We start from the raw sequence: 20,198 nt of genomic DNA, 5'->3' as shown, positions 1-20,198 counted from the left end.
TTTCTCAAGCGGTTGTTGCAATGCATCACTTACATTTACTTCAGCGCACCGTTAAAACATAAAGATTGTTGCCCACATGTGAGAGCAGGCTGCAGCCGCTGCGCCATGCATGCAACGTGAAACGCTGATGACAAACCCTCATTACAGAAACGAGGGTGCCGGTCTGCCGGCTGGTAACGTGCCACTTCTGGTGGCTTGTGTCTGTTTTTCCCGCAAGTAAAGTAACAGGATATTATGTTCAAGCTCAAGTTGCTTTGCAAGGGAAAGTTGTACACTGTGGGTGTTCGCGGCAAAAGAGGACAACGCGAGATTTCATGTATGTTCTATACATTGTGGAGGAAGGGGAGGAGACAGCAGCAGCGCGGTTGAAGTGGCCTGTTAGTGCTCCACCTCAGCACAGCCCGATGTCTGGATGTACACACGAGAAGAAAATACTCTGATACAGGCTAAAAGTGAAGATTATTTGACAGGTAGTGTTCGGCCTTTATCCTCCACAGTTAGACAAAAGGGGGATTAGAACCCACCCACCGGCCCAGTCTCACCCACCACCCCCACCCCAAGTCATTCATGGGGAAGGGGGTAGGGGTACACACTAGCTTTGGCAGTGGTGACAGCCGTGTTTTTGTAATGAATAGCAATGTGAACGATCCTTTTTTTAAAAATATGTTTTGGAAAAGTATGACAAACCAAGATGTAGATTATTGCATGAATGTCAGAATTGTATGAATAATGAGGAAACTACAGTGATGCTGGTGGTGTTGGCTAACAACATCTGGTGTGGGGGTGCACATTTAAACACAGGATCCAACAAAGCTGTGTTATAACTGAGTATGATATTATAGGTAAGAACATTAGCAGAAAAACAAAGCATTGAATTGATAAAGTAAATGAGGTTCTTTTACTTTAAATGCATCCACAATCTTGGCATTTAGGCAGTCCTCAGATCTTACTTAATGTGTAAGTGTAACACAAAACAATTAAATAAACATTCAAACAAATCTATGAATTACTAACCAAATAAAATCAGGTTATAAGGGTTAAAAGTCCAGATTTTTTTTGTCAAACAGATTGTCTCTTTGCTCTCCTGGGATTTGGGTGGTGACAGGACTAAAAGCCCTGAAGGTTGGAGTTCTTTTATCTTTTCAGGAGTGGAAGAGGAAGAGCAGGGGGTTGGGTGTGGTGGTTTAAGGAACGTTCAAACACAGAGACGTGATTTAACAATAGTGACGCCTGTAGATAATGAAACAAATGATGTATTTCTTTGTAAATAGACTACTTTTATGTGGCACTGTTTATCCAGAGCGTGGGATCATTCATCTCTAATTTTCACACACACACACACACACACACACACAAACAACACACCACACCAGTGGTAGAAACCTACCTTGGAGGGTGCTGGCCTAACCATCTGGTACAAACTGGGGATCAGTGTCTTGTCATGTGGGCAGGAGGGATCAGCTACACTGGCATTACCAGGCGATCTCCTGTGCACCAGACTAAATGTATAAAGTGTGATGTTATGCTTGGTATGAATGTAAACATTGAAATATAATACTCTTAAATGTCACTGCTGTTTTCTGTCTTAGAGAGCTGCAGGATGGCAAGTACAGCGGTTGTGACTCCAGACTCAGCCCATGGTAAATCCACCCGCATTTCCTTGGTGACCTGGGTCAACAACCTGCTGAAGACAAGCTTCGAAGATGTGCAGCAGATGGGTTCAGGTGATTCATCAGTATGAGCAGAACTAATGCAGTTTTTCCATCAACCTGATTTAGCCTGCTTTAAACATGCTGAGCAGCAACAAGCCTTGAATACACGTGTTTCCATCACTGCTCAGCGGTGTGTAACTGTGCCAACCTGCACCACGGCCCTGTTAGGCCTCACTATGACTGTGTATGGCTGTGTATGACTGTGCTGGTGACAAGAGGGAAAGCACTGTGTTCCAAACAGGTGTTTTCTGAGCATTTCACAACTTTCCTAGTCTTTTGTTGCTCCTATCCCACCTTGTTTGAAGCATGTTGGTGCATAAAATTCAGAATAAGTATATGTTTACAAAAATCAATGAGGTTGATGAGATGAAACATTAAATATATTGTCTTTGTATAGTTTTCAGTTGAGTATATGTCAAAAAACACCAGTAAAATTCTCACACTGTGTTTTGTTTGTCGTACACAGCGTCCAAACGTTTCTTGAATCAGCCTTGTAGTTGAGCTACAGTATGTTTAGTTAGTTTGGAGGAGTCGTGTTGTGCATGTTTCGTCCATGCTGACACAGCTCGAATGGTCCTGATTGCTCACAGTTCGTCTTGGTGCAGTTCCCCTCTGCTGCTGAAAACCTGCTAAAAAGAGTTCCTTTGCTGAAACTGAAGCATCTCTATGTGTTTGTGATCTTTCAGGTGCATGCCACTGTCAGATCATGGACTGTGTTATTCCGGGCTCTGTTGACCTCACAAAGGTGAGGTTTGATGCACAAGGTGACGAGGACTGTAAGCACAACTTCAGTCTCCTTCATGAGGCCTTCAGCAAGAACGGGATCACAAGGGTTTGTCCTGTTTTTTACTTCTCTCTTAAATGTGTTTAATGAGTTAATTTCCACAATCTATCCATTATAAGGAAAAAACATACTTAAAAGGAGGATGCCAATGTTTTTCCATGCCTGTGTACATCAAACTGTATGTTAGTTATCATAAGCTCATATGTAGCGACATATTTTAGTGCCAGGAGCACTGACTTCCTTGCTCCTGGCCAAAAGGTAATTTCAGCACATAACTCCTGTAAGACCAAAAATTTTGATTTTTTTTTTTAAATACAGCTTTCCTTGTGTACCATGTTTATACCTTTGTACAGAGTCTTTATGCTACGCCAAACTAACCACATGCTTTATCTAGCATTCTTTTTAGTGCACAGATATGAGAGAGGTATCAGTTTTCTCATCTCACTCACTGCAAGAAAAGGTTTATTTCCCAAAATGTTCAACTTCAGATGCCCTCTATGCTCTCAAAGGAGAAGAATATGTATTCAAGTGTAGATGTCCCTTTTTAGGATAGAGATTTATTTTATTGCATGCTCTATGCAATAATATTCCTGTTGCTCAATATCAAAGCTATGTTGTTTTCTTTGTCTTGATTTAGTCCATTCCAGTTGAGGAGCTCATAAAAGGGGATTTTAAAAGCAACTTTGAGATCCTGAAGTGGTTCAAAACTTTCTACACGGAAAATGTGAAGAGTGAAGAATACGACCCTGTGAAAGCTCGGCACTGCTGCGATATCAGCCCTATAGTGGCATCTCCCCAATCACGTAAATACAACTTTCACTTTCACTGTGATAGCATAAGGCAGTGTTTCGACTGCCATATTTATGGCAATCATGCAAGAATAATTTTTTCTTCTCTTACTCTGTCAGGGAAATTTAAAGTGGACTCAGGCATGGAAGAGAACGACACTGGAACGATCAAAACATCACACACTAACGCTGAAGAGTGGAAGGACATTTTTGATTGGGCTGAGCGTAGTACTCTTGGAGAGCACTACACCTACTGTCGCACTTGTGACAGGAACCTGAGCACATTTCATAGAGGTCTGGCTGAACTCAGGCGACACGCGGAAACTTCCAAACACAAGAAAAGGACTCTAATTTCCAAGAGCCTGCAAAACCAACTCTCCAAGCCACTGCCCTGTAGCGACGCAGCCATTCGGTTTATCTACAAACACTGTTACACCGGCTCTGCTGAAGGTGATAAGGTGTCGAGGCGTTTTGCACGCTGTCAGCTGGGGTCGCAGTACCCCAAAGATATCTCAGCTGTTTGCCAGCACACTCCTTACTGTGTATACATTTATGGAGGGGTAACACTGGGAAAGGATGACACTGTCTCTGTAGTCCTTGTTGGGTTTTTTGATGTTGAAGCCTCCAGGCGATGCATCCGATTTCTGGATGCTCTTCAATCAGTGGGTGGTGCAGATCAAACGGCGGCAGCAGCGGTGGAGACCTTGAAGAAATTTGGGTTACCGAAAGATAATCTTGTCGCTGTTTATTCTAACGGTAATGATGTGGCCTCAGAGCAGATCTGCTCACAGCTCAGGGATCTCAACCCAAACATTGTAGCCTTAGGAAGGCTGTACACCATTGCTGATGCTGCTTGCAATGCAGGGGTTAAGGAGCTGTCCAATCAGGCTCAAGAGCTGATGGTAGATATCCATGCCCACTACTCGTCCTGCTCCACCAAGAACAACAACCTCAAGGCTCTTTTTGGCTCAGAAGTCAGCGCAGACAGTTCATTATTTCATCTCAACACCAGCTGCCTTAAGTTTGTCCAGTCAGTCACAAAAATCTTGGAAATATGGATGGATCTCATATCATACTTTAAGTCTTGTGACAAGGACGATGAAAAAGCCAAGCTAATCTGCTCTCAGCTGCAGGACCCCAAAGTCAGGGCAACGTTCATGTTCCTGGAGCAGGCCCTGAAGCCTCTGCACAGTTTCCAAAGACATCTACAGAGAGACGAGAAAGCTGCCCAAGCTGATATCCTGCTCATCCTGGAAGAAGCCAGTAGCCTGCTCTGCACCTACACCTCCTTCTTCCTTCATCCTCAGGCTGCAGTTCGCTTCCTCAAAGAGCACGATGCCCGAATCCTTAAGAACAAGAAATTCCACCTGTTGAGCCCTGAGCTCAGGCTGGGTGGGAAAGCTGTGGACTTCCTGAATGAGTCTGAGGCTGCAGAGGCACTGCTGCTGCTAAAAGAGGAGGCGTTGTCTTTCTACATCGCACTCACAGGTTGCATTGCAGAGGAGCTGCCTTTAAGTGACGGGGTGCTAAGGAGCGCTGCCCATCTGCTGAACCCCAGGAGCAGGCTGAAGGTGTCAGGGAAGGCAGTAGGGGAGCTTGGGACCAAACTGGGAATCTGCGGTTCTCCTGAGGAGGCCAAGCAGCTCACGAGTGAATTTCTTGAGTATCAGCTGGCTGAGGAGGGAGAGACTGAAAACGCAGCAGTGGATTCACTGGAGAAGCACTGGGCCGGCATCCTGAAGGACGCCAAGCCAACCTCAATCTTCAGGAAGCTTGTTTTGACCCTATTGTCTCTCCCCTGTCCTCCTCTTGAGCTTCAGCAGGTTTTAACTCAGGTATGTAAACAGAAGAGCTGCAGCAACACAGTTTGTTTGTTTGTGTTTAGTTCCTGCACGTTTAACTTTGTGCACTTCCTGTCTCAGGCCCTGGAGAATGGTGACGCTGCTCTGTTCTCTGAGAGTGAAGCCTTAACAGAAAGCGAGTCTGACATCACATCTGACAGCGCTCTCTCCGACAACATCAGCAGGAATGACTCCCTAATTCACCCCAAATGGAAAAAGAAAGATAGTCCAATCGGTAAATCAAGTTCAATTTTCATTTTAATTTGTGACATGATTGATAAACCACCTTGCATGATGATAATGACCTCACATTATTTCCACTTTTGTTTCATTTTCTACAACTGAATGGCCTTTAGTGACAGTGAAGCCGTGCGTAGTCCGCCTAACGAAGATCAATCGTAAGAATTTTTTTTTTCTAACTTTTTTATTCACATACTTTATTTTGTAAAATGAAGCACATGTGATTAACTTTATAGCTGAGAAAATCAAAACATTACACAAGTCTTCTACTCATGAAAAATTTTGTAATGAGCGTCACGTTTCCAGATTTCCAGTTTTAACATGTCAGATGCAGCTCTCATTATCTCTGATCTCACTCTCTCCTTTCCATCCATAGAGCTCAAGAATGAACATTTTGCCTTGTGGAAGCAGGTAAAGACTTTCGTCTCTGTTTGTCCTCTGGGTTTTTTTTTATCCACTACATCTATATGGAACAGAAGCAACTTGATTAAAAAAAAAGTTAGTTTTAATGACATAAGACTAGGCTGTGCTGAAGTCAGTGCAACTGTTATGTCCTTTATTTGACTGTAAATACTGTCAGCTACACCAGAACACAGCAAAATCCTTTGGTGCATCATTTTTGTCTTTCAAAATTGTATTCAGTCCTAATTTCTAATTTTAATTTCTAGTGAATCTTCCATTCTCCATTCCCCCTGAACTACTAACAGTCTTTTGCCCTCATGTGTTCTCACCTTTATGGTGGTCACTGGTGTGATGAGGTGAAGTTGTACCCCTATATACATACATATGTATATATGTGTGTGTGTGTGTGTGTGTGTGTGTGTGTGTGTGTGTGTGTGTGTGTGTGTGTGTGTGTGTGTGTGTGTGTGTGTGTGACTGATGTTACTTTCAGGGTCACATTTCAGACCTGAGACCTGTTAACTAGGGGCTGCTGATGCAACTGGTGACAAAGCTGTTTCTCCTGTTGGAAAACAGCAGATTTTTGGGTCAGTGGTTAAGGTTAAGAGTGAGACAAGTAGTGGTTACAGTTAGGGTGAGCCTTCAGGAAATGAAAGTAAATCTGTATCATTTCCCAGAAGTTGCTGAAGTAAGTTTCTTTGTGTGTGTGCGCGTGTGTGTGTTTTTGCATACATTTGCATGTGTATGCTGTTGGACTGTATAATGGGACTGTGTTGTCTCTCAGGGGACCAGTAGGGGTGGTTTTGGCTGGGAGAGCAGTTTGCGCCAGAAGCCAACGGCCCGTGCAGTGTTTCAGGCTGGTGATAGCAACTGGTCCAAACCCATAAATCTTGATAAGGGCCTGGAGTCCCAAGAGGTGGTAGGTATACTCATGTATACTACCAAAATACCCCTCGGCCATGATAGGCCCCTCTGCCCTCTGAAATGCTGCTAGAACAAAAGCGCTGCTTACAACTAGGGTTGGAGTTTGATAGCATTTGATCAAATCTCATATCAAATCAGTCACGGTTTAGCCTTAAATTAAACAAACATCAAAAGAAATACGCTTCAAGGCAGAAAAGATCTCTTAAATATTTACTACGTTGTTAAATTACCTTATAAAATGTTAAGTAAGTGATCTGTTTTACTGCAAATCCCCATAAAAAGCAGGATATGTGCAGCGAGTAAGTGTTACTGAAGTGTCTGTCCATTCACAGGGAATCTGCAAGTCTGGAAAAGTCTTAAACATTAAATTTTCTCCATTAAAGCCACAAACTTTTGAATTTGTTCGTCTTCTTGCCTTCGACAGACAGTAACATCGGTTCCAATTTATTTTGCACATGGTTATAGGCTGTAGCGACACAGTTGCAACAGAAGCTTTCAGAAAGAAGAGTTTCAGTCAGCAGCATCAGACCTGCAGCCACAGGAGGAAGCTAATCGACTCATCATGGGTGTTAATTTTGGCAAAAACTTAAAGGGGTCCTGTGGAGATTTCTTGTAAACAAACAAAATGAACATGTTTGCATTCAGTGTTAATCACCAGCATGTATTGTGTGTATCCTTTCAGTCCAACAAACATGTCAAATGCTTGCAGTGCAACTAGCTTGCCGTCTTCTTGTTTCCTTGCTTTGCTGGTGCTTTGTAGCATATCTTGCCATGTTTCTGCCAGCTGTGCCTGAGAATCCCATCATCTGCATGTACATGCAAGTGTCTTCTTGACACACATGCACAGAATAACAGCTCCACACCATGACTAGATGTCTGAAAATCCACAGGGAACCTTTAAATTAACCTAAATGAAGTCATTGTTATACCAGTTTAACAGTTTAACATTTAACATAAAACAGAAGCACATCTGCTCTGAGACGACCGAGTGACAGACATGAAAAACGCTTTCTGTGTAGATTGCCCATTAGACTTGTCTGAGTTTAACAAAGGGAAAAATGAAGAATGAGCTATCAGAGCCCAATCCTGCCTCTAACACACCTTCATTTCAGAGACCTCATTCGCTTTCTTCACGTGGTGTCAAGTCAAATTAAAATAACGTGAGATAACACATCCTCTCATGCTCAAATTCAAATTAGATCATTTAGTTTGAAACCACAGTGGAAACCCTGTTTCCTTGTTTGTCGATGGATTCTTCCAGTTTGATTACTTAGATTTCAGGACATTATGCTGTGTTGAACAAAGCGAATGTTCATATCTTAACGGTGAAGGGCTCTCTTGCTCCTTGTTTTAAACAATTTCCCTCCTACCTGAAATTGAATATCAAAAACAGTGACAATGCAAGTGATTGGTGGTAAATTGTCCTCCTAAATGACTTTTTACCTTTTTTGATGTCTTTCTGTTTTAAATGTGGTTGATTTTTAGGCAGAAGAGACATCGTCCTCCAGTAAATCTACACCAAGAGGACGACGGAAACAAGCCTACCGGGTAAAATAACAGGACCTTGGAGTGCAGTTGTTTTCAAAGTCTTCTGTTCAAACATCACAGAAAATAAGTGTTCGATATGCATTTGTTCGGATGAAAATGCAGTTTTGAGCTTGTTCCTTGGTGTGTGCAGGATGGGAAAGGGTTTTTGAGCGGAGAGCTCGTGTGGGGGAAGGTGAAGGGCTTCTCCTGGTGGCCTGGTCTGGTGATTCCCTGGAAAACCAAGTCCGCTCCCCCGGGTATGCGGCGGGTGGAGTGGTTCGGCGACGGGATGTTCTCAGAGGTTTGTAGTGCGCTGCACGTGCTCGAGCTGCAGAGACACACCGCATGAGTTGAACTGGATTCTCATGACGCTTTCTGTCGCAGATCTATACGGCGGGCCTGCTGGCGTTTAGTGCCTTCAGCAAGTGCTTCTGCAAAAATTCCTTTGCCAGCTTGCCCATCTACAAGGAAGCCATCTTCCAGGTCATCGAGGTAAGACGCCAAAACTGTCATGACATCAAAACATTCAGGACCAAATCTGGATTGTTTTTCTCATCATTTCTCTTCTTTGCATCCTCTGAGCAGCTTTTTTCACGCCCACCAATGTAACTTTTTTACACAGTGTTGTACCACGTTTAGCCATGATCAGACTCAGGAAACTACAGCTAAATGACCTTTATGACTTTGGTCCCCCAATGTGTGCTGCTTCCCCTGGTTTGGTCATCTCCTCAATACTGACATCTTAACTCAGTGGTGGTCGTCTGCACCATTTCTCTTTTTGTTATTTTACATCAGGGTATTTATTCATTCTTATCTCTCTGTTATTCTGATTTATGTGGAGAATTTGGCTGCAGCAGTTATTTTTCTCCTCTAAATTGGATGAAATCAGTTTGCTGATCAGGACCAAACTGTGAGCAAGCCATGAAAATTTAGTGTAAATTGTTTCCCAACACTGATCACTGTTCAAACAGCTGAGTGACCGTTTGACCTTCTCAGCTGTTGTTGAGATGTTTCGTGCATCGTCACGTGACGGCGATCGCTCTGACGCTCTTGGAGAACGTGTTCAACTCAGTGCCAGGAAATGTTTGTGCTCTGCAGCTGGCAGGTGAGCGATGTGGCAAATCTTTTGCTGAGGCGGGAGGAAATAAAGACAAAGAGCTGAAGCTGATGCTGGACTGGGCGTTTGAAGGATTCCTGCCTACGGGACCTGAGGGATTTTTACCTCCTGGTAGGTGCACGTTTATAACCATTTACTTATTTACTAATGATTAGATGTATGGAAAGCCACAGTGAGTTGGTTGAGACAGTGTGACGTTGTATGTCTGTCTGTCAGTAACTTAACTGCTTTTTCTAGCTGATATACAAAAGAAGTTTTTTTCCATGACATTTATCTTGATTCCATCTTTTGCTGCTCTTCAAGATGCCACCCCCCCTGACTCTTCTGACTCTGCCCTGTCCGACTACCAGCCGCCAGCAAAAAGGAAATATGTTTTTAAAAATAAGGCGCAAGCATCCGCCATCACCCTTGGCAGGAGTACGTATAATTTTTGGCCACATTTATTCCAAAAACATAACAAAACCCGGCTTTGTGTCATCGTCATCATTATTTTCCCTGTTTGTGATTTGTTTTGATGTTTTCCTTTACAGGAACAATTACAGAAAACGTCAAAGAGAGAGGCAAAACAATTGAAGGTACGTTTGGTGTCAGAGTGGAAGAAGTTTGTGGTTTGAAATCTTCTTTGTTACAAACATCAAATTCTTCACTTTAAGGAGGTAATGGTTTGCTGTTTCAGATTTTTGCTTGTCTTGTGGATCACCTGAGATTGAAGTGCAGCACCCGTTGTTTGAAGGTGGTCTTTGTCTGAAATGCAAGGTAATCTAATAACCCCATAATCTATCTCTGTCTACATTATGTGGTCTGCTTTGCTCCATCCCAGCCCAGTGTGTGAATGTCTAACCTCCATCTGAAACACAGCTGCCGCTAACATCCCAAATGCTGCCAAACGGCCATGTCACTGTTTGCAGGAGAACTTCACAGAGACGCTGTATCGCTACGATGAAGATGGCTACCAGTCGTATTGCACCGTGTGCTGCGCCGGCTCAGAGGTCATTCTGTGTGGCAACGCCAGCTGCTGCAGGTAAACGCTGCTCAGGTGTTTTCTCTGACAGGGCAGGACGCTGCATATTACTGTAACTGAATTTGGGATTTTTAAATTTGAATTGAAGTACTCCAAATGAGCTGCAAGCATTTTACAACGTGCCGCGCCACAGACGACGGTCACTGGATTGATCTGATGTGGGCGAAAACTTTAAAATATGATGATTTTCAGGCACGTTCTGAAGGTATAACGAGCATTTTTATATGATTTTTTTAGCGGTTTTATGGATGTTTATCAGTGATGGACATGAGAGATGATAATGATATCCTTGGAACGTCAGCCTGAATGTAAAAATAAAGTGCATTGAGCCCATGTGTTCAGATTTTACTGAGAAGGAGCAAGTTGTTTTTAAATTCAAATAGCAGCAGTTGAACAGCGAGGGTTTTAAAGTATCTTAACTGAGCTGATATTGATAATTAGTTTTAATCCTCACTTAAACAAGTCTCCTGGTTGTCCTGATGTGTATTTTCTGTCCACTGTCTAACCTAAATTTCAGCTTTCTGAATGATTAATAAATGAGTTTTGATGATGTCGGACCTTTCGTGCACAGAATGCAGCTCATCAGCAAAAACACAAGGCGAGTCTGATATTTAAAGGCAGAGTGCTCCACATTTTTGGGGCGTTGTGGCTAAAAGTAGCATCCCCAAAGGTTTTCATGGCGAGCTTGGGAATCGTTGAAAGAGCAGCAGTGGGGGATCTTTAAATGATCGGGTGTGTGATATAAAAGGGGGTGAGGCCAGTCAGTGCCTTTAAAAACAAAGAGTTTAAAATCAGCTCCAAAAGAAGAGCCACTGTTGGTTTCATGTGACATTATTTTAGTTTTGGTATCATCTTTGCCGTATTGTGCAAATGATAAAAGGCAGTTTTGGTGGACAGATTGAAATGGGCTCTAAAATTGAAGGCAGAATCTAAAACGACATGTCTGCGAGGCGAGATGTCCCCGTTTAGCGGGGACAGGATCCCTCTTATTTTTTGGGGCCAAGTAGGAGGATCTCAGTCTTCATTTAGCTTTAGGAAATTCTGCTCATCCGCTCATTAATGGCTGGCACACAGTCAGTAGTATTTGGGTCATGTGGCCTCTCGGATGCATACCGCTGTACGTCGTCAGTATAGCTGTGGAAATTTACGCCATGTGGACGGATTATGGATCCCAGTGGCAGCATGTAGATTGAAAACAGCAAAGGTCCTCAGACACTGCCTCGAGGCACACGTGGTCAATTTTTACTGTTTCCAATATGTGTTCCTTCACTTCTGACATGCAATTTCCTTCCGGTAATACATTAAACCAGCTTAGAACTGCACCACAGGGACCTTCCCATTTCCCAAGACGGATTAGTAAAGATGGTAGTCAGTAGTGTTGAAGGTGGCACCAAGGTCAAGGGGAATGAGCATTTAATCTGAGCTCATTTCAGACTTTGATGAGAGATGTGTCTGTACTAACCAATAAGAATTAGCGTTGATTTCTTCTTTGTGTTTTTTCTCATTCGTGTGTGTGTGTGTTCTCTGCGTCTCCCAGATGTTTCTGTATGGACTGCCTGGACATCCTGGTGGGCCCGGGAACCTTCGACAAGCTGAAAGATGTCGATCCCTGGAGCTGCTTCATATGCAAGCCCTCGCAGTGTGGCGGAAACCTCAAACTCAGACCCGACTGGAGCGTTAAAGTTCAAGACTTCTTTGCCAACAACAGTGCCATGGAGTTTGTACGTACCCACCATGTTGGCTTAGATTCTCATCAAGTTTATTCATTAATAAAAACGTAATAGCTGCACCAACTGAAATAGCTTCAGTGTTGATATACAATCAACATCCAGTGCCATCCATCATAACAACTGTGGTCATTTTGTGCTTTGCAGGATTGTGTAATTGCTTTGCACATTATCAAAGGCTGTGTATTAGTTTGATGGGTAGACTACAGCACTACACACAGTCATTTATCTGTTCAGTTGTAGCAGGTGTGTGTGTGTGAAGCTGCTCCTCATCTTTGTGCAGTATATACTCTGAATCCAGAGGACTGCATTGGGTGTGTGACGATTATCAGACTTGTTATGTTGACTGAAAAATGGTTTCAGCCATAAAAATGATTCCTCACACCTGGTGATGGGCTTTAGGAGGGCTGGTCCTGATATACACTGCTAGTCAAGATTTATTGTATTTGTTCATAGAGCAAATACGCGAAGGCAGCTTAATGTGAAAGTAACCAGCCTTCAACTTTTCACACTGTTCCACTGGTGACTAAACAAATGTCCAGCTGGTTCAACAGCTTGCAGGTAAACAGGAACTGTCTCTAGGTGTTCATGCTGTTAAATAACTGGTGCTGAAAGTCATCTGTTTACCTTTTTGTATTGCAGGAGCCTCACAGAATTTACCCCTCCATCCCTGCTGATCAGCGCAGGCCACTCAAGGTGCTCTCTCTCTTTGACGGCATTGCAACAGGTTGGTTCAGCGTGTCATGTGACAATCTTGTAAATTCAGTCGGTCTATGTGAGCTTCAGTTTATGCGGCAAGAGAGAGAAACCAGCGACTGCGGCTCAGGAAGTAGAGCAGGTCGTCTGCTGATCAGAGGGTTGGTGGTTCGATCTCCATCCTTCTCGTCCTTCCCACATATCGAAGTGTCCTCAGGCAGTGCACTGAACCTGGGTTTGCTCCCCAGCCACTGCCACAAGCCTGCGCTTTCTTAATTGGCGTTCGTAGTCTGGATAAAGGGGGAGGGCTGCGTCAGGGAAGGCATCCGGCGTAGAAAGCCTATGCCAAGTCACATATGTTGGTCCCAGTCTGGCAAAAAGAAGAGTGAAAGAAGCTTTTAGAAGCCTCCATCACGTTGTTACCTGAACCAAAAGTACGATTTCAATGGGAAACAGTCATATATGCTTAAATATAAACTGTGTATTCCTCTGTCTCTAACTTACTTTAACCGCTGTGTCATCATGGCAGGATACCTGGTGCTCAAAGACCTGGGCTTCAAGATTGAGCGCTACATCGCATCTGAGATTTGTGAGGATTCAATCGCCCTGGGGATGATCAAGCACGAGGGACGGATCGAGTACGTCAATGACGTTCGGACCATCACCAGGAAGCACGTGAGTGTTTGTTGTTTATCTGTGTGTCGACCAAATCGCCTTTAACGCTGTCGTTTATTATGTGTATGAGTTTGTGTCACAACTGAAGCTCTGAAGTCGTGTGTTGCAGCTGGCTGAATGGGGCCCCTTCGATGTTCTGATTGGAGGCAGCCCGTGTAACGACCTGTCCATGGTCAACCCTCTTCGGAAAGGATTATTTGGTACGCAGCTCCAGACTTCTATTGAAGGCATCTTTGCAGCTGTGCATGTTGAACAATAAACAAGTAGTTACTGAGAAAATGCAGAGAAAATCATGTTCCACTGTGTCTCAGCTTTCTTTACACGTATAAACTCTTCTTCTTTGGTAACGCTCTCTGTGTGCGTCGCCCTGTTTGTCCTGCAGAGGGCACTGGAAGGCTCTTTTTCGAGTTCTACCGCATATTGACCATGTTGAAGCCGAAGGAGGGCGACGACCGTCCGTTCTTCTGGTTGTTTGAGAACGTGGTTTTCATGAGCGCCAACGACAAGTCGGACATCTGCAGATTTCTCGAGGTGATGATATTTGATGACTGCCCGATGGCCGGGAACCGGCTGCATGAAGTTTGATCGCTCATTGTTTGTGTTCTCACCTTTCTTTCTCCAGTGTAATCCGATTCTTATCGATGCAGTAAAAGTCAGTCCTGCTCACAGAGCGCGCTACTTTTGGGGAAACCTCCCGGGCATGAACAGGTACATGTTAACACACAGTCTTATTCCTTTCTTAGTACATATTCTCACACTGAAAGACAAAAACATCTGTTCCATAAGTGTTCACTACACACGCCCATCCGCTTGTCTCTTCAGATCTCTCGCTACAGCTCCAGGTGACAAAGTGGCCCTTCAGGATTGTTTGGAGGCCGGACGCATGGCGAAGGTAGAAGCCTTTACTTTGCTGTGTGTGACCTGAAGTGTCGACACTGTAGTTCGTAGGGTATCTTCAGGTTTGGAAAGGTTAAAAAAGCATGGACTCCAGTTTCCTCATTTAGAAAAGCCTGAGATAGTTTTGGCAGTAATGTTCTGAAATGTTTTTACGTCTGATTACAGGCTGATGGGAGACCTAGAAAATAGAGACAGATTGTTTTGAAAGTAGTTTTGTTCTGCAGGAGGCTTCAGTTTATTAAGTCGGCACCATCAGACCTTAGCAAACACTGTGTTCACTCTGAGCTTCAGGAGCTGCCAGGCTCATCGTCTCATAAGGGACAAAGGTCCACTTTAGAAAAAATCATTTGAAATTGATTAGTCAGTCTCATTATTATATTATTTCTATCATAAGAAGAATTATTATTTTATACAGTAAGGTGATGAAAAAAATGTGACATAGTAAATAATTCTGTGCCACATGTCTTTGCTGGTCATGATTTGCTTGATTGTGGTTTTCTGTTTGTGTCTCCCTTCAGTTTGACAAAGTGCGCACCATCACAACCAAGTCTAACTCCATCAGGCAGGGCAAGATGGGGCCACTGCCCGTCGACATGAACGGCAAGGAGGACTACCTGTGGTGCACCGAATTAGAGCAGTAAGCATGTCTGAATATCGCTTATTTCTCCAAACACGCCTGAAAAATGAATTCTACTCCTGATAGCAGCAGAACAGGTGATCAGAGTCAGGCCAATCATGCACATGGACTGTGTATGTTTATGTAATGAGGAAGTTGGTTAAGGTCATTTCTACACGCTTCAGTCACCTCTTTGTACCCGATAGAAATAAAGTAGTCGTAGTCGTAGCAGGAGAGGTGTTGGTGGTGGTGGTGGCTCATAAGAAAGCTGAGGTTGTTCCTTCCAGCAGCTTTAAAGATTCTTAGTTAGACTTTTCCTGAATGTCACACCGCTGTCACTTTCTCTGTGTTTTCTGTCTGTTTCTGTACACTGTCGCTGTCTCATAGAGGCTAAAGACATTGTTAAAAAAAGAAATAAAAGCCAGGTTGAGCAAGATGCTGACTCTCTGCAGACACAGCTGAGTCCACAACTACGTGGTCCAAGCAGACCACGTCTGGGTCGCAACCTGGTGACAAAATTGATGTTATTTATTGACTGAATCTAATCCATGTGGTTGACTGTTTTAGGATCTTTGGCTTCCCCAAACACTACACGGACGTGAACAACATGGGCCGGGCGCAGAGGCAGAAAGTCCTGGGTCGCTCCTGGAGCGTCCCTGTCATCCGCCACCTCTTCGCTCCGCTGAAGGATTATTTCGAATGTGAATAACGACTGTGAACCGACTCCTCGCTCGTCTCAGAGCAGCAGCGGTAACCCTACTGCCTTATCCTGCCCTGCGTTACTCGGTAGTTCAAACTCCTTTTCTTCCCCCGAAAGGACTTTAGTATTTAATTAGATTTTGGCTTTTAGAAGTGAATCCTGTGAGTTGTCGGTCATCCGCGATCACCAGGAGGCACCGACACGTCTCAGTTTTGTTGTCTTTTCAGGCTCGCTGTGATAAACGACGGTGCTGTGATCAAACAATAATGTTGTTCAGAACATGGGCCTGAATCACGAAGCCAGATTAACCAGCTATGTTTGGGCTTAACTCAGGGTAACCGAACTCAAGAAGATTAGATCAAAACCTGCAAAAAAAACCATCTCCATGACTGACCGGTCAGCTCAGTCTGTCCTGCAGGGTCCTGACAGGAAACACTGTGAAGTTACCACAGATACAGATTTATAAAACAGGAGGTGCGACACAGACGGTTCCACACCATCAGCCACCATCACCATCAACGAATGCTGATCTTAGCTACACATTAATTACACACACTCTTTTTAATGAGCTCAGTAAAAAGCAACTTTTTTGTCAGATAGACCCTGAAGCAGCTATAATCAATATTTTTACATCAACAGTGAATCAGATTGTTGTGTAGAAAGTGAAAGGAGTCAGTCTGTGATGACTGCAGTTCAGAGCGTTTTAGCATCTTTCAGCTCATTGTTTCTTTTTTTTTTATGTAAAAAAGCATCTGTGTCCTAACAATGTTTAGAACCTGTTTCTGCTGCCCCCAAGTGGCCAAAATCAGTTCATCATGAGACAAAAAAACCAGCATGTCACTAATGTTGACTACCGAACATGTTGAAAATGCCTTATCGTAACACCTGCGCCTGAATACAGCCTTGCTTTTCTTATTGAGATATTTACATACTAACCTCAGGATCCTGGTTGTTCAGGAGCACCAGTGTCAGACTCAGTGACCCAAACAGAGCTGCTGAACTGGCTTCGTGGTTCAGGGTCCAGGTCTCTACCTCATCTCTGATTTACTGGTTAAAAATCTGAAGTTAGCTTTCTTTCTCCTGTATTTAATTTATGAATATGGACTGTCTTTCTCTGTGTTCTGTATTTTATATTGTTTTATAGCATAATCTTAACAAGGGATTCTAACTCTGATCTAATCATGTTAATCATTAGCTGTGATTGATTTGTTTAAGAGAATCCACTGGCCAGCTTTTTAAAAACATTTTTATCCAAATTACATTCATCTCACTGTGGTGCACCAGTGATGGGCCACTGGATTTGCACATTTTAACTATTTTAAGGAAAACTATTTATGCAAAACCAAAAATATTATGCTTCCACTCATCGAGAACAAACTGCCGTGAGTGTTATCAAAGTTTGTACACTGTAAAAGAAAAAGGACGACCGTGTTTCCAACATGTACGAGCTGTAAACCAGGAAAGCCGAGGCCCGCTGCTGTGTTTGAGTGCGAAAAAGTCTTCATTTTCCTTTTTCTAAAAACAAGACCAACATGTATCTTCTCCTCAGGGTCAAACCGCACACACACACACACACACACACACACACACGCAGGTGAGTACTATAAGAACAAGATATTAAGTAAAACATACATGTACTGTACATACAGATTTTTTTTTTTGTTGTGGTTTGTTTATCTCAAGCAATGTCAGACAAATAAAAAGCTCCAGTGAGAGGAGGAAACTGTCAGAAAAGGGAAAGATGATAAATAGAAAATAAGAAAAACAAAAAATAAGTAATAAAGTAAGTAAAAATAATGTAAATAATGAAAAGAGACTAGCAAATAATTTTTAAAAATCCATTTGTTTTTTTGGAAAAATTACAGCTGGAACTAACCAGCACATAATTCAATGAATGAAAAGATTAATAATCAATAACATCATTGAGACCTGGACATATTGAGACATTCAGCTTGAACCAGTCCAAAATATTTCAGATTTTCATCTCACCATCCTCAGATGGGGGTTAATGACTTTATTTACTTAAACAAAGCAGCGAGCCTCAAACTTTTCCTTGTGACGGGCAATTTTCAGTATTTTTAACATTTCATCAACCAAACAATTAATCAGTTGTATGATATATTCTATAATTGTTATTTGCACCTGATGTTTGGATTTTGGACCAAACGAGACATCCAGAAACATCCTGATGGACGTTTTTCACCATGTTCTGATGTTTCGTGGTCCAAAAAATTCACAGATTAATCAGCAAAATAATCAGCACATTGATCAGAATTGGAAATGATTGTTATTTTAACATCTGTGTTTGTTAGTGTGGTCAGCAGTGATTTCTTCATGTGGTGTAGACGCTCACTTCTCAGTGAGATCAGCGTAACATCTGTTCACAACGGTGCTTTTTCTACATGTTTGGTCTGTTTTCGTGTGTTTCTTTTGAGGCATCCACAGTACTGTTTCCACATTTTATGCACACCTGTGTTTTTATTGTTAACTTGACGGAGTTCAGATGTCGGTGCTGCCCTCAGTTCGGATCAGTTAGATTATGTATGTGTGCTGCATCTCCTCACTGTGCACGACGGACAGAAGTCCACTGAAGTCACGCTCTTCTGATGTGGTCCACACTTTTACCTCATTGACTGATTGTTTGGGACTTTTGATTGCTGGCGGTGCTACACTAACGGTGCTAACTTAGCTTTTTTTTTATACCGCCGCCCTCAGAAGGCAGCAGCTCAAAGTGGACTCTTCTTGTAGGCTGTGTTTGCTGTGTTGATTGTTTCATCGTGTGCTGTTTTTAATGGAATGACAAAGTGATGTAGGGAAACATTAGTGTGACGTATAACCATTTTCTTATTTGAAGATCGACCTGTCAGGACGCGCAGAGCAAAAGTGTACTTGTGAGTTTTACTCAGGCAGACGTAAACAGGTGTTTTTTTAAGGGCTGACATTTAAATTTGTTAATTTCTTTTTCAATTTCTATCAGGTCCTGACTAATTTAGCCAAAAAAATAAACGTTTCCTGAGCTGAAGCATCTACTTATGGCTTGTTTTATTGCTTCCCCATGACTAATAAAGCACTCACAAGTTCAAAGCAGAGCCCCCCCCCCCCCAAAAAAAATCCTGATATTCATATAGTCTACCCCGTAACGCTGCAGCACACCTGAAGACTGTGACACCTGAATGCAGCTCTATTCCACCACAAGATGTCGACACTGTTCTCAAAAATCATTTGAGACACACGGGGAGAATCGGTGGCTCAGCGTTGAGCCCATCTGGGCACGTAAAAACAAAACATATCAAACGCTTGTTTCCATGTAGATCTGTGGAGGTGATAGAAAATGCTGTCGGCTGATACAGATATTTCAGAGACTTCAGGATCTGAGGGTCCCTCCTCTGCAGAGCCGTCACTTCTGAACGTGTGGGCCTATCAGCGGCCGGCTGTGAAGCCCACCTGCACGGCTCTTTAAGGTACTGAGACGCAGTAGTTACTTCAATTCTGTCCACTGTGTTCTTGCACTGGTGGGTGAAGTACTCATGTCTTTCACTGAAATAAAAGTAGTAATACCACAGTGTAAAAATCCTGTGCTAAGTGAAAGTCCTGCATTCAAAATGTAAAGAAGTAAATTTTGCTACTATTTTAAATGTCAATAGTAAAAGAACTCATGCAGAGTATCATGCAGGAGTACAAATACCTCAAAGTTGTAAAATCTACTCTTTGACCCGACCTTTGCTTCTAACCTGCTCTTGTTCCTGCTTTGCCTTTCGAACCTCAGTCACATATTTAAACGTTTTCTTTATTGAAGTTCTCAGTGTTAAAAAGAGTGAAAGGTCACTTTGAAACAGGTGATATTTCCCAGGGTTTCAGTATCCTTTCCATCTGAGAGGGAGTGGGACTCTGGTTGGTGGGTTTAATGTCCACTTTTGTCACTCCGGGCACCTCCTTTCCCTCCTGAACCAGTCGCATCACCTCGGCAAAGGAGAGCTGCGTGGCCTCAGTCTCTGCAGAGGTTTCCGCTGCCTGCCTGGTGCTGAGGTCAGAGTCTGACGGTGTCCTCGGCTCCACCTGTGTCGCAGGAGAAGCAGAGCTCCACAGTTTGTAGCTGCTCCGGTCAATGGGCTCCACAAACCTGGTGGACAGACGAGAGGAGTGATGGCAGTTTTAATAACGCTGAGGCTTCAAAGGGTAGAGATGAGCAAGGATTCATAAAGTTCAAAGAATATGACAAAAAGCCATGATGTGGAAATGAAACCTGAAATGTTAAATTATCATACAAACACAGACTGGAGCTGATTTGAACTACTTAACATGCAATTTGACTGATTAATCTGTAGCCATGCATCATGTGATTGATAAATCACATAAAGCTACATTCAGAAAATCCTCATTTCCGATCAGAAGTAACAAAGAAACACAGCTAACCCTGACATTTAAGAAGCAGGAACCAGCAAATGTTGAAAATGACTGAAACGACTAATCGATTATCAAAATAGTTGCCAATTAATTTCCATCAACAGTTCAATTAATCGACTTATCGTTGCAG

The 20,198-nt window shown here is 43.0% G+C and overlaps 1 protein-coding gene across 1 annotated transcript; it reads left to right on the top strand.

Annotated features, from left to right (window-relative positions):
• Positions 1-1,600: 1,600 nt before the first annotated feature.
• On the top strand, positions 1,601-15,673 carry dnmt3ba (DNA (cytosine-5-)-methyltransferase 3 beta, duplicate a). The gene is made up of 25 exons (XM_070968008.1): positions 1,601-1,724; positions 2,399-2,544; positions 3,134-3,299; positions 3,405-5,119; positions 5,207-5,360; positions 5,482-5,523; positions 5,742-5,776; positions 6,549-6,683; positions 8,174-8,236; positions 8,367-8,516; positions 8,600-8,707; positions 9,314-9,443; positions 9,636-9,749; positions 9,863-9,907; positions 10,009-10,088; positions 10,241-10,353; positions 11,891-12,074; positions 12,723-12,807; positions 13,306-13,451; positions 13,561-13,651; positions 13,834-13,982; positions 14,074-14,159; positions 14,274-14,343; positions 14,867-14,985; positions 15,532-15,673. Exons 1-25 carry the CDS (start codon positions 1,601-1,603, stop codon positions 15,671-15,673), a joined length of 4,392 nt encoding a protein of 1,463 aa, XP_070824109.1.
• The last annotated feature ends 4,525 nt before the right edge of the window (positions 15,674-20,198 follow it).

This window comes from Chaetodon trifascialis, chromosome 8 (genome assembly GCF_039877785.1).
Source record: "Chaetodon trifascialis isolate fChaTrf1 chromosome 8, fChaTrf1.hap1, whole genome shotgun sequence".
Taxonomy (NCBI): domain Eukaryota; kingdom Metazoa; phylum Chordata; class Actinopteri; order Chaetodontiformes; family Chaetodontidae; genus Chaetodon; species Chaetodon trifascialis.
This window is presented reverse-complemented; position numbering and strand designations above follow the sequence as displayed.

What these genes read in the sequence shown, in the direction of transcription:
- dnmt3ba (XM_070968008.1), top strand. Translation starts at nt 1,601, where the DNA reads ATGGCAAGTACAGCGGTTGTGACTCCAGACTCAGCCCATGGTAAATCC. An exon ending in TTCAGCAGGTTTTAACTCAG is followed by an intron (nt 5,120 to 5,206) that starts GTATGTAAACAG and finishes TTCCTGTCTCAG; the next exon opens with GCCCTGGAGAATGGTGACGC. An exon ending in CCATCTTCCAGGTCATCGAG is followed by an intron (nt 8,708 to 9,313) that starts GTAAGACGCCAA and finishes TGTGCTCTGCAG; the next exon opens with CTGGCAGGTGAGCGATGTGG.